At 46.4% G+C, this 23,322-nt stretch overlaps 4 protein-coding genes across 4 annotated transcripts in view; 2 read left to right on the top strand and 2 right to left on the bottom strand. All coding sequences in view use genetic code 11, as the record gives it.

Moving 5' to 3' along the window:
- The window catches only part of EGR_07261 (Dynein heavy chain 10, axonemal), a gene marked incomplete at both ends in the record, with an annotated part of 31,292 nt that extends 24,261 nt beyond the window's left edge, over positions 1 to 7,031 (bottom strand). The window contains 14 exons of the mRNA XM_024496510.1: positions 342 to 502; positions 622 to 945; positions 1,301 to 1,501; positions 1,595 to 1,716; positions 1,759 to 2,014; positions 2,081 to 2,524; positions 2,819 to 3,067; positions 3,462 to 3,581; positions 3,658 to 3,856; positions 4,166 to 4,387; positions 4,682 to 4,928; positions 5,300 to 5,696; positions 6,077 to 6,313; positions 6,435 to 7,031. Coding sequence (XP_024349095.1) covers positions 342 to 502; positions 622 to 945; positions 1,301 to 1,501; positions 1,595 to 1,716; positions 1,759 to 2,014; positions 2,081 to 2,524; positions 2,819 to 3,067; positions 3,462 to 3,581; positions 3,658 to 3,856; positions 4,166 to 4,387; positions 4,682 to 4,928; positions 5,300 to 5,696; positions 6,077 to 6,313; positions 6,435 to 7,031 — 3,776 coding nt within the window. The remainder of the gene's footprint in view (positions 1 to 341; positions 503 to 621; positions 946 to 1,300; positions 1,502 to 1,594; positions 1,717 to 1,758; positions 2,015 to 2,080; positions 2,525 to 2,818; positions 3,068 to 3,461; positions 3,582 to 3,657; positions 3,857 to 4,165; positions 4,388 to 4,681; positions 4,929 to 5,299; positions 5,697 to 6,076; positions 6,314 to 6,434) is intronic.
- Positions 7,032 to 9,030: 1,999 nt separating this feature from the next.
- On the top strand, positions 9,031 to 10,393 carry EGR_07262 (RNA-binding protein; the record flags this gene model as incomplete). The annotated part of the gene is made up of 4 exons (XM_024496511.1): positions 9,031 to 9,150; positions 9,184 to 9,839; positions 9,886 to 9,996; positions 10,336 to 10,393. The coding sequence occupies 4 exons, from the start codon at positions 9,031 to 9,033 to the stop codon at positions 10,391 to 10,393; spliced, it is 945 nt and encodes a 314-aa protein (XP_024349096.1).
- Positions 10,394 to 11,204: 811 nt separating this feature from the next.
- On the top strand, positions 11,205 to 13,426 carry EGR_07263 (hypothetical protein; the record flags this gene model as incomplete). The annotated part of the gene is made up of 4 exons (XM_024496512.1): positions 11,205 to 11,408; positions 11,726 to 11,953; positions 12,015 to 12,129; positions 13,284 to 13,426. 4 exons carry the CDS (start codon positions 11,205 to 11,207, stop codon positions 13,424 to 13,426), a joined length of 690 nt encoding a protein of 229 aa, XP_024349097.1.
- A 2,768-nt stretch (positions 13,427 to 16,194) lies between these two features.
- EGR_07264 (Serine/threonine-protein kinase VRK1) lies at positions 16,195 to 22,655 on the bottom strand (the record flags this gene model as incomplete). Its single annotated transcript, XM_024496513.1, has 11 exons — positions 16,195 to 16,522; positions 16,614 to 16,717; positions 17,385 to 17,587; positions 17,883 to 18,008; positions 18,318 to 18,446; positions 18,591 to 18,720; positions 19,395 to 19,481; positions 21,219 to 21,412; positions 21,470 to 21,625; positions 21,873 to 22,016; positions 22,628 to 22,655. 11 exons carry the CDS (start codon positions 22,653 to 22,655, stop codon positions 16,195 to 16,197), a joined length of 1,629 nt encoding a protein of 542 aa, XP_024349098.1.
- Between the last annotated feature and the right edge of the window lie 667 nt (positions 22,656 to 23,322).

Genomic DNA, 23,322 nt, shown 5'->3' on the forward strand with positions numbered 1-23,322 from the left:
CATCATATTCTCTTAATATAGAAGGCCGTGGAAACTTGTACGACGAGTCTTACTTTGGTCCCAAAATTTGTGATCCTGCAGTACGATCGGTATTAAATTTGGGCTATCATAAAATTAAAACTATGTAATGTTGCATTACAGTCTATTATTAGAGATTATGATGCAAAATCGCCTCAGCCCTGTCTTAGGATAGATCCCACCTTTCTCGGATACCAGAGGAAGAAGATACAGAAGAAATACGCGCTGGGTGCTTCACAGAACAGCCATCTAAAGTTGCCATATTGGTTAAATCGTACAAAATCATTAAAATTAATTAATATGGGAGAATATGGAAGGCTAACCTATCTGTGCATCCTCGAATGGTTTGTATCATCCACTTATAGAGGTCCCCAGTAGTTGGATAGAGAACGATGTCGGAGTTAGTGAGGAGAACATCAATGTGAAAGACCGGTTTCATCCCACCCAACCGGTCTACGAAGTGCCAGACGTTCCTTAGAACCATCTGAAAATGGAATCATAAAGATCCTAGGAGTGGTGCTGCAAGTTATCTGACCGAAGGATAGCCAGTAAGGATGCGTAACTGCCAGGAGCTTCGAAAATGACATAATCGAACAAACTCACATTGACAAGTGCTTCCAACAATCCCTGCTCAAACATCAAGTAGACAGAAGCCATTTGTTCACATCGATGAGTGCTGGTGTCGAACAGTGCCTCCTCCAACTTGCTCAGAGCATTGGCGAGGGTGTTCTGTGTAGCTGTGGCCAACTCCTCCATGTCATTCTCGCGCGCCGCCTCGGCGTAGTCAAGAAACTCCTTGGCAGAGACTAGCACTGCACGTGACTGCTCCTTGAAGAGATTTATGCGTTTTATCTTGCAACAGGCCTGCTGCAGGCTGGCGAAGCACCTATTTATCTCCTTAAACTGTGTCTCCAGTGATTGGATTTTCTGGATATAAAGGGGCAAAGAGAAGTGAAAGATGTACAGATTGAGAACGCTTCAAATGTGCTTGGGTTTGAATTGGTTTTACAATTTTTGAGGCTGTGACGAAAAATTGTCTCCAATTTTAAATGATTTTAACTTATTCAGCGAAGGGGAAAAAAATACCAAAAGTGCAAACAAACACCTTACAGTTAATTAATTCTATTACCGTTTTTTTTATTTATGCACAGACTATTTTATATAACACGGTGTTAATCGGTCCCATTCTCCAATGTTTATCATTTTTAAACCAAGGATTAAGCCACAGTGATTTTCTGCCAAATGGGAAACACTGAGAAGTTTTGATCCCTCTGTACCTCACCTTCTCAGCCAGCTCCAAAAAGTCATCAATTGCTAAACTATCCCAATTTAGATAGTTAACTCCACGATCAAAGTGAGCAATGAAGTCCCGAAGAGTGAGCTGCAGGAGCGCGGCCTTGATGGGGGATAAATTACGCCGCACCGCCTCGTAACGATCCACAATGTCCTGCAGTCGCAGCACGAGGAATTGGAAGTAGCGGCGCTATGGGGGTGGGGGAGGGAAGACAGGGAGAGAGAGGAAGAGGGTTTACTAATAATTATAACAATTAGAGTCTTAATTAAATCGTCAACTCACTCGCAGACCGAGAAGCCTAGCCATTTCAGGAATACGCATACCTAACATCTCTAAACGAGCCGCCTCTGCAATCGCTGCCCATATGTTGGAATCGAAGTTCACCTCGTAAGCAGGAGCTGACTCTAGAAAAGAAGCGCATTGAAATGTGCTGTTGAAAAGCTTACCATATCCGAGATTCTCTTCATATACGCTGGGCTTTTGAAGACTGAAGGTGGGATAACTTTTAACGATGTCTTCACTAACATCAACGACATTGGTGCCTGTAGCGGAGGCCGGGTTGAAAGGATCCATGGTGGAACGCAGAAAAGTGCCGTTATCGAAGGTGGCTGAACTGCGAGGTGAAAATGTTGCTGGCAGCTCCAGATCAGGAGGTGAAGCTCCTGCCCACCATGTCGGTGGCGGTTTGATGTTCACTGCTGCCTGTCAATGCCAAAAGTTGGTAACAATTAATGTCATTTTGCACATTAAGGAATCCAATTTTTTTACCTTATGGAAAGGCAGCACAGTGGGGTTTTTGAAGAGGATGGATTGGCTAAGACGGGCATTTAATGAGGCCACAATGTCGCTCTCCCAAGCCCTGAATTTGTCCATTTCGAAATCCCGTAATTTATGTGCCAGCTCAATGTACTGCTGCCGTACACTTCGACCGCGTTTCTTCCCCACTTTAGCGTCACCTCCCTCCTGTTCCGCCTGGTCACCTGCTCCCTGATTCTGGCTCATTTCCTCCTCTGCCTCCACATCCGCCTCAGCCTCATTGTCCCCCTCCTCCTCAAAGAGATCTGGCTGCGAGTGCAGGAAACGCACAATGCTGTACTTCACCGTACTTAGAGTCAAACGCGCCCACCGGATGGCTCCCGATACTGGTGGGATGTAACGGCCGGTCTGGGGGTCGTCCTTCTTTTCCATGAAGCGACGCTCTACTCGAGATAACTGTAGTAATAAAAACATGGGCTAGGAGGAGATATGGAATCTAACAATAGCCTTCTAGACCTTTTATACATTAATGACTGACTATGCTTCAACGTTGGCATGCCTAACTACACCTTCAGGGTATGATTCGGAGCTCTGCAGTTGATAGAATTCTTTCTACACATAATATATATGCAGCCAACTCTATTTCGAGCAATGAGTATCATTTTGCACCTAAGCATTTTCCAAAAACGAAAATGCTTAAACTTAGAGAAGATTTCTTAAATAAGGAAGAGAAATCATGTTGATTATTACCTCCACTCTCAAGCTACGCAGGACATCGCGATACTTGTCCTTCAAGAGGCAACTAATGGCGCTACGAGCCTTCACCGCCTTGAAGCGTTCAAGCAGATTAAAGGCGTTGTTTGCACCGCGGATGTGAGCGAAGTAGTCGTTAATGAAGTTCTTTGCCTTGGCGTCAATCAGGCTCACCTTGTCGGCGAATTCCTCTTGCAGACGGTTCCAAAACTTCTCATTTTGGGGTAGGAAAGGGCACTTCAGATTCTACTATGCACGCAGCGGAAGAGAGTTGAATGGATCGGCATCGCGAAAGAAGGATATTCATAGTAGCTACGCATCCAATTTATATAGCATGCGTTCTGTCGGTTTTAGGCTTCTTTCAACATTGCAAGAAGCCGATTCATGTCGCTCTTTTGGGAAGAATAAGTATTCTACCATGCCAACTCACTACATGGAGAATCATCGGTGAGCACTGCAAATGAAGCTTAAATGCAGAGGTTGTCTATGTAAACAGCTTGCAATTTGACTGACGTTCTGCATTATAACATTTAAGGTAACTTTACACTGTTCTACTCATATCGTTTGCACTTCCTTTCAGACGTCTACGCTTGCTTGAGTTTTCAGAAGTTATTTTGACACCCTGAGGTTGATCACTTACCGGATTTTTGAGAGGATTGAATAGATTATCCACCAAACGCAGGACCTCCGTCAGAGTTTTGCTTTCCCCCGTTATATTCTTCAGCTCGGGTCCAAACATGCGGTAGAACTCCTTAGCGCACTGCAGATCGAAAAAGGGATGTAGGGATAAGGGGAGAGCGGATTGAATACCGTAATAACAGCATGACAGTGCTTACATTTGCCATATCAAGGATGTCTTGCAGCACGCGTGTGACATAGTGGATGCGGCCGAAGAGGAGCTTACGATCAAACTCCCACCGATTGTCTTGTGACGTGGCCTCCACGCGCTGGCGCTCCTGCATATAAGTGGACTCAAACATGGTGAGCATCCGCATTGCTGCTTCCGTCTCGCGAAGGATGCTCTGCACAGAGTGGCTGGATTAACGGGTTTTGATGTTAGCATGCATGATTGCAAATAGGGTATCAGGGATGGTGCTAAGCATAGCTTAGCTATCACTGTTACCCTTTCATAAAACTCTCTTTTAGGTTGTCAGATAGCTTGACTAATTGATGGATATGCGGGTAGACATGATTACTGACTGGCGGTCAAATGGATGAGTAGATAGTCTAAATAGATTGGAGAATAAATGGAGAGATGGGTGGGGAGATGAAGAGAGGGGTAAATACGGGATTCCTTAAAGTTGTTCCTAAATTAGCTTGGTAACATTAATGGTAGTTTCGCACCTGAAGAGAGTGGGAATGTGCATGACACGAATGACGCGATCATAGAGAGCCCAAGCGATCTTCTGCAGCAGGGGACCCATTCGTTCGTCCTTGTTGTAGCCCCTCGAGATGGTCCAGATCAGGCGGAGGGACTGCAGCATTGCAGGTATTGTGTCAGTCACCATGTTAAAACCATGAGCGAACTGCACGTTCTTGAAGTGACGTTCGACCAGGAGGAGGAACCTTCAGACATTTGCAGAAAAGCAAATATGGATACTTTAAAAAGAAGTGGTTGCTAAAGTGGTTTAAACGTATCTAGAGTGTACATGTGAAGGACATTGCCCCTCTCTAGATGCTGCCGATCCACAGAACTCGCGAGCACTTGTTTCCTTCCTCTTGCATCCAAATGAAGTTCCTACACAGTGATTTGTGGTTGAAAGCCTTCAGTAAAAACCGCCAGTCAACAACGAAAATGATAATTAACAAATAGAAAGAAATGAGCAGATGTAAGTAGATGGGCTGTTGTATGGACTTCACCTCGCATTATCCTTGGCTTCCGCCATCAGCATACGGATCTCAGTGACGCGATCGAAGTGTGTGGCATCGAGGTTGGCGAGGGCGTTCCAACACTCCACCACCTTCACTACTTCTTTGCTGCGCAGCGCCTCATTCACTGTGGTAAGGGTCTTGCAGCGATACCGCCAGTATTCTACCTCCTCCAAAGGCCCCACCGTCACTGAGCGTGGCTTGTTTAGGTCGTTGATTGTCTTGTCGATGATTGCATCTGCGTCACGTGGGTGGAAAAAAAGGGTTGACTGTCAGCGCTTTAGTGTGATTCACTCAAAAATGGCAACACTGAAGGTGAAGGAGTAAAATATGTACAAATTCGAAATCTATAACAGAATCACGTTAAGAAGCAGATGTAATTTCAAGGGATTTATAAGTAGATGTCCAAAAAAGGAGAGGCAAGTAATTATAAATCGTATCATTGCATCCTATCCATTGCGTTTACCCTCGCGGCTCGATTGCAAGTATATATAAAGTCTAGACGATGAACACTCTACCAATTTTTAGCCTCTGATTGGAGGAACTAGGTCAGTCTCTCACGGATTTCCCCCTTTATTAAGGGGCTATAGGTGAAAACTGGCAGCTTACTCCATCTGCCGACCAGACTTCTAAAAGGCTCAAAGACCTCGGGTGGTAGCCCACCGAGACAATGTTGCATCGTTGGTAGTGGGAAATCAGGCTGAGGTAGCTGAAAGACTCCATGTAGAGCGGACTCAGTCTCAACCAGAACGCTCTGAAATTTGTGCAGATTCACCGCAAATTCATCACGTAGACGTTGAACCTCTCCAGTTGCCGCCTGTGCCGCTTTTTCCACCTCACCCGCCGAGATTTCTGTTGTGCCGACATTGGCAGCCCCTGAGAGTAGACGCTCCGCTGCTGTCCGCGTTGGATCAGAGGCGTTGTCATCGATGCTCGAGTCGTCCACCAAGTCAAGGCCCATGCTAGCGTTTCTGTGCGACAAGTAGGCCAGTAGAGGCTGATAGATCTGACAGGAGCAGTCGAAAAAGAAGTATGATGAACTTTCTTTGTTTTTAGAAGTACGTATTGACTCATTGTGCTAACGTTGAGGTAAGGGAAGGGTCAAATTAGCTTCATCGTTAACTTCAAGACATTTTTTTAGCCATTCTTAGACCATTTCAATGTCTGCGGTGTAGGAACCGGGAGAATTAAAGGAAATTATATCAGTTTCATTACGAAAAAGTAACATTAGTAGCATTGCTCATCTTCACGAATTTCTGGAATCCAGGCAAGCGAATTAAAAAGCTGGACGATTGATGTAGCCACACTGTCCGATGTCAGAACTTTAGGGTCGAAGCGTTTAGAAATAATTTTAATATGAAAACAGAAAGAAGGTGGGAGCCTCACTTTGGTAACAAGAGCACTGGAGCAGACAAGAGTGGGAAAGAGAATGACGCCGGTCTCGAAGAGGCTGGTAATGGGTGGTAGGTCATCACGCAGCGCTGCACCAGGAAACGTTGTCTCGAGGTCGTGGCAGCGAAGAGCATAGACACACCGCTCTACGCCCATCTCCCTGGCCTCCTCGTCGGTAAGAGGAATGGAGGTGGCATGCAGGTTCACCCGAGTGTACGTCCGAGCGAATATCTGTAAACGGAAGTGGAAAAGGAAGGGTCCTTCTCACTAACAATTTCTGGATGGTAGTGAATGAGTCATAAACGATGACTTCACTGCATTTGTGTAGAAGTAGCGTAAGGAGAAATCTTACTAGGTGCTGTGACGCATCGTATTGCCTCTCTTCTATCCCTTCCTCCTCCTCTCCCTCTTCCTCCTCGTCTTCCTCTTCCATTTCTTCCTCACGTTCAACCCATTCCTCCTCCCCCTCCTCCGCGTTCTTCCCCACTTTCCTTGTAGCTCCCCCCGCAACATTTCCCTCATCCATTTCCAAGTCCGGAAACGGTTCCTTTACCTTTGCAATCAGCTCTATATACGTTGAAGAATTCCCAGATGTGGCTTCTGAAGTAGCGCTTGTTTCTGTGGTCACAGTTGCGATGCTAGAATGCTCTGACATCTCGGAACGCCCTTTCGCCTGGAGGATGTATGTGCCCGGAGTGACTCGAATCTTAATGAGCTTGCGCTCAAACCTAATGGTCTTGTAGAAAGCCACCACATGGTTGGCCCTATTCGATTCCTCGGTGCGTGGGCTGAAAAGGCTCTCCACGAGAGCCAACTCATCCCCAGGCTCACGGGCTCCCAGGTCAGCAATGACCTCATCTTGCTTCCCATTTATCTCCAGCTGTCGGCACACGGCAAACAGGAGGTCATGCGCGGCTGGAGTGAAGTATGAGGTGGGAAAATCGTCCATTGAACGGTCAAAATTATTCTTATTTACTCCTCTTGAATCTACCTCCCTGCCCCCACACATTTACCGCCTGACTGTACGAGTGCAGTCGCAAAGTTCGCGCTAAATGCATATCGATTATCGACTATTGGTAAAGTAACGATCTGGTATCGGAGATGCAGGCTGCATGGCGAGGTAGCACAAGCGCGAGCAGCCTCGTAGCGAAGTTTTTCCTCCTCTTTTCTGCTCCTACAAGGACATATGCTGCCTTTTGCGAACAAATTGGAAACACCTTAGTCATTATTGGGGAGAGCGTGGTAATAATCCCCACTCCCTATCATCAAAAAACGTTGATTAAAATTATCGTTTTTTTGGCGTTAAAAGTGACGCTGAGAAATGCATTGAATTTCCGCGGAATCTAAAGCACCCTCTCAGATGCCGGCATCCCATTTTCCCTTTAATTTTTTGAGAGTAAGCGAAATTAATCTGCGCTCTGTATTGAGGATAGCCGTTTCCTTTAGCATCAGAACTGCGTCGGGGGCTCCAATTTCCTCAACAGTATCGGTGGGCAGGTATTTTAAGTTTGGATAGTAGACCTTCACCAAAGAACGGGCAATATTGTCTTCTGAAGCAGCAAATATTATATTATTACACGGAAGCTGTGATTAAGCTTAGGAAAACCTCACATTTTGGGGATGTGGGAACTATGGTGGTAAAATTGGGAGTAACGTAATCAAACTGTATTAAAAATGTCCACTCAGGTAGCATAAGTTGAAGGAACTGTTTTAATGCTGCATTTCTAAGGTACACTAGATGCTCATTATTACGGAGTGGCAACTTGGGAAGCATGGATTACCTTTACTAGTGGCAAAATTTCATCAGTAGCAAAATTATTCGAAGGAAAAGTGCAGCAACCTGTGATTAGCATTGGCAAATGTAGTTCTCTTCAGTAGCATAACAGTTGATAAGCAAGTTTTCCAAAAAGGAAAAGATGCTTGAATTAGGTAGAAGATGCTATTTCGCGAGACCGTATGAAAATTCTGCTGCGGTGTGGCTGTGTATTTCACACTTTTGGCAAAGGGCCACTTTGGACCTCCTCTATAGAACCTTTGCAGCGCGGATTGGTATCCAAAGGGCACCAGTAACACCAAACTCTATGGTATCTGGGGTCCTTGAAATAGGAACTGACAAGGTATTTCTCATGCATTCCTCTTATGCTCGGGATTAAGTGGCACCTTGTGGTTGGAATAAACCTTACACAAAGTACAATACTTTGAGTACACCTTTTAAGTAGCAAGCAATTGTTTCTGTAGCGTCCCAGGACTCCCTGAAAACGAAAGAAGACAAAATACTCGGACAAAACATTTATTCAGCGCAGAGGTGTCTGGGCTATTGGCATGGCCCAAAAGGCTAGCCCACCCAGCGAGGTACAAGGGGGCTAATTCAATGTGTAAAAGTGGCGCCTCACCAATACCGAGGGATAAACCACTATCGTATTACACTTCGGACAAACTTCGCGACCGCGGCAGCGTCGCTAGTCCATAAAGGGGATATAGGTCTCGATGCTCCATAAAACTTTCACCACCAGTATATTCTCTTGTCCAACAGTCTACTATATCCTCAGCAAATCAGTCTTCTTGATAAAAGAACTTCCATTGGGGGGGCAGATGGAATAAACAACAAAAATCCTAAACACCGCATTTGACTTAGTTAAGCCGTACCGAATGTAAGATTGGAATAAATAACTAAAAAATCAGTTTAATAATAAAAATACTACTCAGCTATCTTTTGTTAAATAAGTAAATGAAATTTTGATATGGTCGACTTTGAATATTGTGGTATTAAAAAGCCACAAGTAAAAATTGCTAGAAGAAGTACGAAAAATTTTTATTGTAAGGTCTGGAGCACTAGTTTAACAAAATCCTACTCAACTAAAGTAAAAGAACTTTAGTATTATTGCGGGCTTTGTTTTAACGGACGAGACCCTGTGTTTACACTCGTCCAGTTTCAGTTGCAGGTAACGATGGTTAAGATCTTTGTGGGTAATCTCAATCCGAGCTCCAAATCTCAAGATTTGAGGAAGCGTTTTGAGCTCTATGGGAAGGTTACTGAATGTGACATCGTGAATAATTATGCATTTGTGGTATGGCCTTATCCGTTCTCTCTAACGTCTTAGCATATGGAGAGTCAAGCAGACGCCGAAGCGGCTATTTCTAAGCTTCACAACTCCGAATTCGATGGCGCCAAAATTAACGTCGAGTTAAGTCATGGTAAGGGGACTGGCGGCGGTCCTATGCGGCGTCGTTTCAATACCCGTGGTCCTCGTCGCGATTTTCGAGATGATCGTTTCAACGGGCCTCCCAGAGGTCCATTCGGGCGCGAAAGCCCTCGCGGAGTGGGTGGCCCCAGTGGCTATCCGCCAATGCGCGATAGTCGGTACGATGGTCCGCCGGGGTGGGGAGGCGATGGCTACGGCCCTTATCCTCCACGGGGTCCCTCTAGGAGTTATGATAGCTATAGCAGCGGTCCTCAGGGGCGTTATACTGGTCGTGATTACGATAGAAACCTGCGTTCTGGCTCTAGAGATGGTCCTTATGGTAGCGGTTATCAGGGTCCTGCCCCTGAGCCTGTCCCACCTCCTCGAGACCTTCCAAGAAAGCCATCCCCGCCTCGTAGTCGTTTTGACAACTACGGAAGCAACTATAGCGACTACGGTCGGTACCGTGATCATGGTCAACCGTCTGGCGGGCCTCCACCACCACCTGCTCCAAGGTCTGGTGATTACTACGATAACTACGGCAGTTACGGAGCTCCTTCGGGCTATGACTATCCGTAGGTGACCATATTTCCTTCCTTATACTATTTCATTCCCTCACAGTTCTCGCGATTATCACGAGAGCGATCGTGGCGGGAACTACAGTTCGTCGTCATACGACTATGGATACTATGGAAGTCGCGGGAATCGTTCACCACCACGGACTGGGCCGCAGTATGGTTATGGGCGAAATTAAAGGTGAGATTAAGTGCGAACTCGGGGACCTTTTTTTCCTTATGGGTTGAATCAAGACGTGCTGTCGGGACACATGCAGTTGAACAGGTTGATATTCATCAATGTTTCGTTTATGCCGTCATAATCGGACGTAACGATCCTGTGGTCCGATTACTCATGCATGCATCGAATGCAGAGTGTGGCACCAGTTGATTTCGGAGAAGTCGGATTAGGTGTAGGCATTTTAGTAGTTACTTGCTGACCGCCTTTCGTAGGCTCGCTGAGGAGACGGGTATTTTGCCATTTTTGTAAAATACGTCATTTCGTTTGATATTTCAGCTGGAGCAGTGGCAACCAAATGCAGTCCTGCACGCACTTGTATATGCTTCGTCGTTAAGTGAATGTCGTGACTGTGCGCGTGCGTGCGCCCGTTGAGAATTTGAACGTCACTGACTTCTGCTCATCTCATTTTACTTCTCACCTTCGACCGTTGGGTTGCGCGTTCCTTTTGTGCACAATAAAATAATCCGCGGTTACACTACCGCCTTTCACCCTTGATTCGTTTCGTTTGTCCTTGCAGATTTCTCATGCAAGTCGAGTGGACTGATCAACCTCGTGATCATTATTTATCTCGTGAACATACTTAGGAAGTGATTGCCTAACTTTTAATCGATGAGACAATGGCTTGCTATTTTGTCAGTGGACTTCGTTTGTGTGGAGTAATGCGCAGCGATTTTTCCTCACGCTTTGTAGTTCATTACTAGTACCGTTCGTCATTTCGCCTGTACCAAAGGACGGGGCTCGGCGTTGTCTCGGCATTAACTCGATGATCGTTGTGATTGACTTAGGCGTTTACGTGATCGTGGCGTTTTTTTCCTATTCTTTCGTTTTATGCCCCATGCATTCATAACTCGAAATAAATGCCCTTCCTCTCAAGACATGCTGCTTGTGCCTGAGGTTGTGGGTACTTAGAAATGCGTTTTGGGTGGCAGGTGCTCCTACTGAGGCTTGTTCCCAGTTTTGTGTTATAACTAGGAGGGGACGTTTTACTGACGGTTGATTTTTAAGCCATGCATTGAGCAGACAAGTCTGGTGCGTGGTCGTCGAGGCTGGGATTGGCGCTTGTCCGCTGGCGGGATGTTTCACGCATAAATGGCGAGAGATCAGGTCGTTAAGCCTGCCCCGGCCTGCTTTGGGGTCGTTTCCTGATGACTGTGGCCTTAACTTGGCCGCGGTGGCCCGCTAGTGGGGTTGTCCCAACCACCGCTACCGTCCCTGCACGTGAGTTGGCGGGTCGCTTGCGTTCGGATTGGTTCACTGTTGGGCGAGTCGGCTCAGAATCACTGGAGTCGCTTACGTGTTCCGATAGTCTACTGGCGGGTAATGACGTTCAAATGGGTGAGTTGCTGGCTGTACGCCAGTTTTACTCTAACGCTCCCGATTGGTGGTGGCGCTTGGCCGCCTCGCTGATCCCTCATTGCTTTCTGGTTTTTTTTTTCGACGAGGGATCTACCCTGTGGACGTCAGTTTAACTTCATGGGTACTGCGGTTAACCCAGCGGGCAGCCCAGACTGTCTGTTGTGAGAGTTGCGCGTTTTAACGCTTCCCCATTGTAGTCGTAGATCTGTGGGGTATGGTGCAAATGTTTTTGCGCGGCGTCAGGGTCTACCAAAGTCATCGGAGATGTGGGGGTGGATTTCGGTTTCCCACTCTCGGGTGTCATTCTTAGGACCTTGGTGTCTTATCTCACTGGCCTGGGGATCCAACGCAGGTCTGCGGTCGAGGGTTCTGTGAAATTGGTGCTTTTAACAGTCGGGCTGTTGAGCGTATGGGTTATTGTGTGCTGCTCATCACGATTTTTAGGCAGATCGGCGATTTTGAAATGTCCCTAGCAGTGCAACTGTGGCAGCAGAGCTTGGGGTACCGACGGAAGGTCTCGTTGGGCAGCAGACTGCGGGTAGGATCTTTTTCTCACACGTTGGTTGAGGATCGTTGAGGCACCCATTTATCCTTTGTAGTCTGATGTCGTGCTTCAGTTGGGTGAAACAATTGGGAGTTGCCTTTCAATTAGTCCTAAATGTCCTGGTGAGCTGCAGTCCTCTGGCTCCTCGTGTCCTTTTGTCGGTGTTACAGGTTAGTCGTGCGACGTGGTTGAGCGTAACTTCCAGCAGCAGATTCCCACGTCGGAGTGCTCATATTTCGTCGGTTTTGTGCAACTAGCGTTACCGTATCCACGTGGCGGCTTGCCGAATGTAAAGTTGATTATCAGAAGCAGTAACTGCTCCAGTCTCCTCGCATGTTGGTGGTGGTTGTCGTTGCAGTTCTTAAAAGTGCTGATGGTGGGTCTCGTGATTGCTAATGCTTAAACTAGGACACGGGTGGTCGAATGCAACCTCGTTTCTGGGTTTCACCGGAGCCAAAATTTCATCGCAATCGTTCATTGATTTGTGAAAACGGGTGATACGCAAGGATTTATTCCGGACAACCTTCAAGGGGATCTCCAATATCTCCCTTCCTATAGCAGCATTGCGAAACAAGTTTGTTGACATCCTTGTAACTCCCACTTCAGTTGGACGAGCACAGAAGTGGACTTCAGCACAAACAAGTAATTCGATTTGATCTTCCAAATCGTAACGTGAATCTATGCGCTCTCATGGTGCTTACGGGCCTTGACGGTGGAATTGCGATTTCATTTGTCTGACTTGTTGTGGATGCTGCTTCGGGGAAGCAATGATAGATCGACGTTGGATTTTGACAACCACTTCAATCTTAAGCTCCACGTCAACGTTGGAAGGTGTCAGAACGTCCATAGAAATAATTTTCTGCACTACTCCTTCACCAATCAATAAATTATCTGAGTTCACGCCTTTCATGTCGGAGCAAAATTTAAAGACGGAAGGAAAGTGGGGTGAAACTGCAGGGCCCTCCCTTGAACTGATCCTTATTAAATAGTTCTTATTTTAGGCTGCCACCTCTAGGATAAGTGATTTCCAAGTAATGCGGTCCCGCTACAAGGCCCAATTCAACGAAAAATGCAACGGTTGAGTTTCATCGAAATCCCGGATTGGGAAATCTTCTACATGGCATACTCCTGTTGTGATGGTCAGCTCCGAAAAACAACCACTAAGGGCGCTGAGGATAAAAATCAAAGGTAGACGGGGACCATTCGTCTTTGCAGATTCACTGCTCTGTGTTGGACACTGCGCCACTTAGGGCACAGTGCTCCCGGTCTACCGTTTTGATCCCTAACTGAACAACTTTCAACTTCTCTTAGTCTCCTTTTCCAGAGATGCCTTACGTCCCCACATCTTCGGACACTGTCTCACTCCAGCATTGGTGCCACAGCGAAACTCATTACGGTCTATTCGACAGTGGCCTGATGCGCAGAGATGTCCGACAGAGACCAAAGTTATGTATCTTCTTCCAGTAGATTTACATTCTGAACACACATGTGGATTTGTAGACCCGCATTCTCCCGATGGATTTAACCATGTATTGGACGTTTTACACGATGGCCTCAGGCAACCCCCACGGAGGATACATCTTCAGTGACACTGGCTTGAACATCAATTAAGTCGTGGATTTTCCCTTTTCAGTACCCGTTGTAGTCATCACTGACCTCGGCCCCCAATTCACGCTTGAATTATTCCGAGGTCTACAACGTCTCCTTGGATGCAATCGGATTCAGTTGCTCCTTATTGCCTTGATTGGGATTCGCTCTACAATGAAGGAGGAATATTTACTATTGCCCATCCGAACTGGTGTTTGATACTACACTTCTCCCTGATAAAATGCTCAATGAATTTTCCACCACTAGTGAAGTTGATTGCACTTTGTACGCATCGTGCCTCAAATACCACATCTGCCATCTGAACCTCGCCTCTTCTCGTACGCCGAATCAGATCTCAGAAATCCACGCCGACCTGAATTCTCCATTTGATTCCATGCGACCACTCTCACGTCCAGCCTACGATGGGTCATAGAGTGTCGGAACAGCATGACCAGTATTTTATCGTCAACTGCAACGGTGCGAAGGATAGGGTCACTGCCGACAATGAGCCCTTCCCTTACTCCCTCCCTGAATACAATCTTCTGCTGCGAAGGCGGATACCCACTCGTCCGTCCGTGTTGGATGCGGTATCAGACAGTTGGGGTGTGCTGTAGATTTCTCCACAGTGCTATTATTCATCGAGATTTCTTTCCTCGGTACAACGCCCTAGACGCAGAGCACTGTGGTGCTCGACAAGTCACCAAACGTGTGCGTCGGACGTGGCTTCAGGTCTCTCAGTCCGCATCCTAGACTACGGCTGACTCACGTATGGCCAGACGATTGAAGTGCAGTCATAGCATAGACGCTAGCTACCCGCATATTAGTCATCCACACCTATATGTAAACTGTCGGCCAAGAGCGCAAAACACCTGCATCACATCACCAAAGCTCCGAAATTTTTGGTCTCCATCATTTCCGGTTCACACAGCCCGTGAGGCGTAAACTTGTTTCATCCAATTACTGGCGCAGGCAAGTGACAAGGCGACTGCGGATGAGGTCATCCAATCATTGGTCGCAATTTACTTTTTAGTATCTGAATCACGTTTTGATGTTCGCCTTCAGCAGATTGACATTTGGAATGTGGTTCAAATTTCACTGACACCTGATTTTGGAGTGTCATGTTTCATCCTTCAGTACGATGGATATAACTTGATAAATATGGTGGAAGAGGAGTTCCCAAGGCTTTGTTAATAGGTGGGAGCTGCCATCTCTGCAATGGAAGTGTGTGTCAGTGACATATTGACGAAAATGGGGAGGCAATTTCATCCCTTGGCGCTGCCCGTAAGTAAACTGGAGTTTGGAATGCGGGTTCGAGCTGGAAAACCTTTGCACCGCGAAGACAATGTTGAAGAAAGACATGAAGGTCCTTCCGCGCCTGACTGATTCAATGCTCCCGATTGAAGTGCACTACGCTATTGCAGCGCCTTTGAAGTCGAGGATATCCTGCCTGTCGGATGATGGGAGTTCTGCTTTGCGGAAGCTAACAGGCTTGAAGAGGCACCTAGGGAACCTGCAAAATATTCGGATCAAGTTATGCTACAGCCACTTTGCCACTCGTCTGAGTCATTGTTACTTCCAACCATGACGTCCGAAATCACGTCAATTCACTGCCCCTAGTGATTTTCAGCCCTCTTCGTGAGGTCTCGCCAAGAGAACTCGCACCCTGCATCCCCCCAGCCAAATCTCAAGGTATCTGTGATGTCCACCATAAAGTTCTCCAGTTGTCGACTGTCCAAATTTGGTGACAATTCGGCAAACTACTTTAGCTTCATCCAAAATTGTTGTAGACGGAGTAGACAGCTCTTGCAAGTAGATCCACCACGTGCTACGGGCTGGGATTTCTAAATTGATGTGACCTTAATTCGCTCGAGATCTTGACCTTACTAGTAATGGACTTCAGAGCAAGTGCACGAGGCCAACAGCTGACCAGCAGACTTCTGTGCCACCTTGGCCGCGCTCATTTATGGTTGTTTGGGCACTGAAAGTGGAGCCTAGGTGATACTCAACCATTCAGGAGGAGAGAGCAAAAGGAGCAGCCCTGGAATGTTCGGAAACTAGCTACCGAAGAATGCCACTAAGCTGGGTAAGAGAACTTTTCCTGTACCCCAGGCATCTACCGACTGGTCGATCGACTGGTGGAATGAACCATCCGGATGCAGGCGTCGCCTTACCGCATATACCAATTCCGCCTTATCTAACAGGGGATCCAAATTCCTCATTATTTCCTCTGTGCTTCCATCATTATCTTGCTATGCCTTACCTCATTCTACCTCCAGGCGCTGAATACTCGACACGCGTTAATACCTTTTACCAGATATGAACCCCTTACGACACAGATTCGGCGTACCGAAAGCTCACTAGTCGTACCTGAATTGCAAATGATCTGTTGAAGCAAGAACCCCACTGCTAGCAATGTAATTTCCGACTTTGTTTGCTTTGTTCTGGGCGAAAAAACCCCACCAGTTCTCTGATAACCTCGACGGTGAGACATCTTCAAGATGCATCCAGGCGAGATTCTATCAAGAATCGGAAAGTCCCCACTTGCCTGCTACTCCCGAACACGGATGCATTCATACATAGAGAACTTTTACACAAGGTTTACAAACAAACGGTGCCACTGGGCTCTGTCTGCAGGCAGGAGCGAAGATTCAAAAGAAGTTTCGTCTCCGCTCTTCACGCTCCAGCTGTCGTAACAGTCGCGGCGACGTCTGCGTCGCTACTCCAGGTGCCACCAGTCGGCTGCGTGTCCGCTGCTGCTTCTGTTGATGCTGGGCCCGTTTGGGAGTGGGAATGAAATCCTCCTCATTGTCATCATTGTCGTCGCCGCTTTCGTCACTGGGCTCAAAGACACTGTTCATCGCGCGTCTCGTACGGGCACTGCGCCGTGCCGGCGGACGGACGCGAGCGCCAATAGCGGGGGTGGTGTTCGAGGATGGTACTATTAACCCCTCATCCTCTTCCTCGTCATCTTTTGAGCTAAAACACAATAATGGCAAGTGAGCCGAGCAAAAAAAAATGGAGTGTCTTTTTTCTCTAAGGCAGTATACGGACTAGAGTGAATACTTACTGTGAAACGCCGCATACCTCCACGGTATTCCGTGCCTGAGGCTGTTTGACGGTGGGCTTTCTTCGGCTTGGCTTTTCCACTACACTCTCCGACTTGTCTGGTGCCTGCAAGGTGATGAAAGGCATGGAGAGGACTAGGCGGGATCCTTGTAAACAAAAGGCACGTTTAACACCACCGCATCTTATACGGTAGTCAATAGAGGGTGAGAAAAAGCCTTCTTAGTATCTCAAAGTGGCCACCTGCTGGATACTGGTGTTTTTACCTCTGAGGAAGGAAGAAAGCGACATTTAGGAATCCCGACAAAATCCTCGATAAGCAACACCGCAAATCTAGCCTAAAACCGATGTGGTACGCCGTGGAAGTTCACTATACCACTTCCCTTTCTGTTAAGTGATTGGTCACAGTTCTCCCTCTAGAAAATTGCGATGTCAAAAGTAAGCACTGAATTACTTATTAAAGGCACTCTGACCTGGAAGTGAGAGTGCAGAAGGAGGACAACCTAGTACCAGCTTTCAACCAGTACCATTCATTGGTGCTAGACCTCGTAAGACCCTGATATTTTAGTCAACCCGCCAAAGAGCACAGGCATCCATTCTTATGTGCGATTAGAAAACATCCAGAGGAAGGAAGCTTTTCATTTTAAAAGGAGATATTTGTCCAAAATAAAGGCGTGGAAATAAACCAAATCAGATTGCTTATCTTGCATCAAGAGATAGCCACTTTTTACCGCTAGAAATCTGATCAAAAGAAAGAGGCAAGCGGCAGTATTACCTTTCTGGAATGTGTATCGTGCGTCTCCCTACTGTTCACCTCGGCAAGGACGTGTTTGCGCCTGTTCAGGGTTCCAGAATCGGCGGTAGTGGCGTCAGCAGTGAGACTCTTTGTTAACGCTTTCAGCAGATCCCTGCAACGCTCGTAGTTCGGCGTCTCCGCGTAGCCCAGTTCGCCCACTGTATGGATCAGGGCCTCAAGAGCTGGATGAGGCGATAAAGGGGGTATAGGTGTTAACAACCACATACACATACACTCAAAAGGAGGCACTCTTATCAACTTGGACCAAAAACCGCAGCCATTAAATAATCACATCGATGGTGGACATGCAATCAGTATTGAAGTAGACAAGGAAACTCTGATTTGGCGACAGAAAGGGGAAAAAGACGTGAAATGAGGAGTGGCTACCAATTTGCATTCCCGCTGAGTCATCGGGCACACCATAACCTGACAACAGCAGGGGCAGAATAAGTAGTAGCAAAAGGGGAGAAAACAGACCGGGTTGGTAGCCGAGACCGGTGGCATCGAGGAGAACGGAGGTGTGCGCGGGGTCCATGGCCTCCATCTTCGATTGCACCACCCGCTCCCGCACCGCTGTCGGCACACTGGTGCGCATTGCGACACCTGAGAGGGGAAATAGAGATGGGAGAGAGCCGAAATTGGGAGTCAAATCAGCCTCTCACCTTATTTCTACTTCATCTGTAAGGCAAAAGCTCGAGTTGACCGAAACGGGGGGAGGGAGGGAAAGTAGAAGACTGCTGGTTGGTCGGCCAAGTGAGCAAGGAATAAACCCACTACGCCCCAATCTTGCAACTTATACGGACAGGCAACTGTGACACAATGGTTGAATAAGCCGGGATTTGGAGCAAGTCAAAAGCCTTGCGGGAGAGCGGATGTGAATGAATAAGATGGTCAGAGAAGCCGATGGCTCACCGCCAATGAAAGCTTCCCAGGGCAGGCCAGCACAAGAACTCTGTGACGCGTTGGGACGGGCGCGATACAACCAGTGGAAGAGATTGAAAAGGAGGATTTCTAGATCACTTCGTCGCGAAGGTGGCAAGCCTACAATACAGGGGACACGCAACAGTTGGGTGGTAACGCAAGTTAGCTTAATTCCCACCAGCACACGTGAATTTAATAGCCATTCAGGTGTAGAAACGATGGCACAAGCAAAGACAGGGCATGAAACAAGGAACTCCAACCCACCGGCATGAGCATCTCGCGAGCAAAATTCGAGGGTGCCGTTGTCGCGTAGCTTAAGCGAGGCCTTCTCTGCTCTGTGACCACCACCATTGACACGGTACTGCGACACCAGACCAAAGTCGGCTAAGTAGAACTGAAAGAGTGAATTTCTCGGTTAAATTAGGCCCATCTATCCAAAATCTACTACCTGACGGACGGCTCAAAAATCCGGGAATGCAACAACCACTCCAGAGTGAATTGAACATTTAGGTCACAAATATCGGAATGCGCTGGAAATATGACGCCTATTGGTCATGAGGATGTTAAAAGCATCCTTTGCGGCCGATAGTAAATCTTCGTTTAGATTTTCTCACATTCAGCGAGGATTCCGGCGCTGGGGTACTATTCAAAAACCCCACAAACATTGCATCCACGTCATTCCATTTCTCTCAGCTTGCAGTGACATCTGCGACTTACCGATTGATCCGGTCTACTAGCAAGAAAACAATAACAACAGACTTGGCGATGCATCTCATCCGACTACGGTGACCCCAGTGGCAAGGTGAGCAGATTCGGTAGGCAAGGAATGCGAAAACGCTCCTCCGAATGCTTCCAACACAAAGATGCTGTTCCCCTTCTCTCGCTTAATGCGTACCCAACGCTAATTTTTTCCACCCAGCCATACGAAGTTAAAATTGCTTTCCTGTTTTGACCTTTCTACGTCAACCACGGTGGCGTCATTTTGTCGATAATAACCACATCTACCATTAATTTAACGCCCTCGGATCACAATTAAGCGATCAAGAAGGATTGCTCAGCTCGACTCACCATGCCTGCATCACCGCGAAGGAGATTGGAGGCCTTTATGTCAGCATGAACGTAGTCTTTTGAGTGAATGTACTCCAGGGCATCAAGCTAAAAGGAAAAAGAACCGCCAAAACAATGTGCTGGGCAGGAGTCGGAATCAAGACAAGGCAAAACGAAGTCTATGCACTTATATGTAATACTTTAATTGCTTGTTTACTTCTCGGCTTTGGTGGGGGGACCGCTTGGAGGCTCCGCCATTGCCCGTCCGTCGGGCGGTCATGCCGGTAACCCCAAGCCCTTCTCTAAGTCGAGTATACGCATTCTACCTCAGTATTATGTCCTTTTTATCTTCAGAAAGGTGGCAGCAGAAAGCAAGCCCTACCTTAGAGGAGAACTGTCCTCTCTTCTACAGCTAGGTGATAAACCTTCACAGGGCGGAAGAAGTGCATACGCTGCGGAGAGGGGAATCTGTGACCACCCCGAACAGGAGGGTTGATAAAGACGCCTACGATTCGGCAACTACCCCACTATCGTGATTTGCAGGAAAGTTATCAACAACTAAAGCGAATCATCTAGGGAGGTTAATCACGGAGCAGTTTACCATTCCCGTATGAAGATGTCAATTATGTGAAGTGGCGACACCTCCACCACTTTACTGGTTGGGTAGAACACAGCACTGAAGCAAGAAAAAGTGGGAGGGAGGAACAGACGTGAAATCCTGACCCCATGAAACTGTACTAGATCCCGTCCTTTGATATGTGACTCGGCTTTTAGGTCAGTATTCCTACGACTGGCTACAGACACGCGTAATGGCCACCACATTTCTGCGTTCCCCAATGCATTTACCGCACAAGACGAAGCTTTGCATTCGATGGAACTGCAAAGAGGGGTCAGTACGTTGCGCCCGAGTATCGTCTCAGTTGCATGGGAATTCGATGGCTGGCGTGGCTGGCTCATGGATGTTTCTCTACAACACTGGCTACTTTTTGATGGCCGACAAGGGATGTCGACCAAGGCGAGCGCCAGAGACGACACTCAAAAGGGGAGAGGGGCTGTGTAACACTTTAATCGTTACTCTAACTCTCGGTTTTCAAAATGAACCATCACCATTGTACTTTTGCCAGGCGCCCTGGCCCTTGGGCCATACCAGTGGCCCTAGGCCCTTCTCCGTTTTGGAAATACATATTTTGCCTGAGTATTACGTCTCGTCTGCAAAGAAGTCTCGGCGCCATATGGGTATGATGAGGGATCTTTTTGGAACACAAAATGTCAGTACTACCTGTGGCTCCAGGCATTTTAGGGGTGATATGCTTGACATAATCAAACCCACATCTTCTGACTTAGAAGCCTTCAATATACATTTGCACATTAATTAAACGGTAGACCAACTCAGAGAATATTAACTCATTGAACCTCCACTGAGTGGTAGGTTTCATGAAACGGATTATGGTTAGGACTTCATGAACCGCGTACAAATATGTAAGTAGACACGACTGCGTAGCCATGGCACAAGCCTGCATTCGTAATAAGGAGGTACGAAGCCATTGAATCCGAAAATAGCTAAACGGTCATGCTTCCACTACGTCAAAGCAACGAGATAACTAAACTTAAGGTTAAATTGCTACACAACCATCTACTCATTTCGACAATAGTACAGGGAGTTATTTGAACGAACTCTGCATCCGGAACTAGTCAAATCAACTTAGCGTTACCAAGTAATCATGGAAATTCGGGGGATGGACTGACAAGGTAAGCATTGCGCCCAAGGGAGAATGGGGACAGGTGTAATCTCTATATATCAAACCAGAAAAACTATGACAGTAGGCATTATGATTACACACATACCGTCTGAATGGCGATAGGGGGAATGCCAGGCGGAGTGAACTCGTGTCGTGTGAGGCAGTCTTCAAGAGAGTCATGAAAACGATCCATGACGAGGAAGCGACAAGTCTGATGATTTGGTGACACGAATAGGCCCTTGGAAATGAAACGCGGAATACCCAGGAAAGTGAGGCCATGCTCTGCTTTCCATTCGTCCACTAGAAAAGAATAATGGCAAACATGGGTTGTAAGCAAAAGTCCCATGGTCAACTTACGCAGCTCCTGCTTGCATACACGGGTGTAGAAGTGGGTCTCAGTAAATAGTGGTCCATTTTCCTGCGGTTCCTGGGACGAACAAAGGGTGAGACAAGAAAACGGACTCACAATTTTGAGAACATAGCTCTTTGCTCTGGGGTTCTTTTTGGAAGAGGCTGCACATGGGGAAAGACAACCATTATAAACCAATAATTGGTAATGAGTTGTGGTATCACACTAATAATAATAAAAGCAGCTTCCAAACCCGATTACTTGTAAAAAACACGAGCAAAATTTGTCCCTTAAATCCAAACGTGCTAGAAATTAGTAAAACAAACTACTCGTGGAAAACCGTGTGACAGTGTCTCCTTGAAATCAAGAGTCAGAGTTTGCAGGGGAGATTCATCAAATGTGCAAGCGTACCAACATAAAGGGATCCGAAGCCACCTTGTGCGATTGCCTCACCGACAATCCATGTATTTGAATGCGGATCTGAAATTTCGAATCCCTCTTTTATTGCCTTAGCGATTTTGTATACCCGCTTAGGAGCTGCCTTCGGCATAGTAGCTGAAATGGAAGTAATTTGCGGGAACGTTAATTAGGCCATCAAAACCGTTTAGGGCAAAAGAAACATCCACCAATTACACAAATTAGCACTTTTAAACTAACTACGAGAAGGCATAACTGGAGAAGAATGGACTGCAGAAATAAAAGTAGGAAGAAAAAACACAACTATGCACATAGAGAAGTCGAAAATCAACAGGAATCCTAATTATAACTTAAACTACGTCAAGCTAGCTGTCAAAAAGATCCTATGCAGATCAATGGAATGAAAAAAACCCTCAAACACGGCTGCAGCTAAAATGATTACAACGGGAAATCAAATCTCGATCCCAGCCAATGAAATAAGGGGTAATGACCTACCTTCCTGACATTAAATGCCTACGATAAACTCATATAAAAGAATCATTCACTTTGCAGCCTCAAACTGCAGTAAAAAAGGTGCTATTTTTAAAAACACGCTAAAAAGATTCTTAAGATGAGGTGCGATACATTGCATACATTCTTTTAGATGAAGCGAATTTTCAAAGCATCTAAGACTCCCACTTGTCTATAGTGTGTTTAGCATTCAATGCAGCAGGACGTTATTCCCAATAATTGTGTAAACAAAAGTGCACCCGTAGAATGGTTCACTCTGGGCTTCATGTGTGCAATCACATATTGTATGGCACTTAGCAAGTGGCTTTACCAGATATATACTGTATTATAATACTTATATTGTTTTAATGTTCCTTTGAAAGATAAGGCGGGGTCGCAAATCAAACTTCGTGACAGGGTCGATGTCCTGCAAGCCTGAGAGCGGTTACGGACCCTTATCCCCTTAACACTGTACTAGCTTCCCTTATTCGCTTTCCTCAATAAATATATCGAAATCAAACCAATCCGGTTGTTCTGAGAGTACAAGGAATAGGGAAAGGAGGACCTGTGAGCCCTATTCTACAGCATAGCTAGATGTAGCGCTGATTTGAAAAGGGAATGTACAAAATGAGTTAGACGGTTCAAGAAGACTACGAACAACTGCCAACAAAATCACGCGATCATCCAAAGTGTTTTGAATAAATACCATGGTTTTGTTCAAGTCTTCCAAGCAGTACAATTTTGCATTTTTGACCTACTTTGAAATAAAACCCTCGTAACTGTAAATAAAATATCTTTCTAATGCCATAAACGTTGTAAATAGATTTGCAATTTATAATAGTAAAAAAGATCGCTAGCATGATGATTATTTTTTTGCTCATCATTTGAGATATGATCGTGTTTGATTCATTTAAGTTTTCCAGTCCAACATTGATGACCTCATCGCGTGGTTGAA

Source organism: Echinococcus granulosus, assembly GCF_000524195.1.
Source record: "Echinococcus granulosus chromosome Unknown EG_S00073, whole genome shotgun sequence".
Taxonomy (NCBI): domain Eukaryota; kingdom Metazoa; phylum Platyhelminthes; class Cestoda; order Cyclophyllidea; family Taeniidae; genus Echinococcus; species Echinococcus granulosus.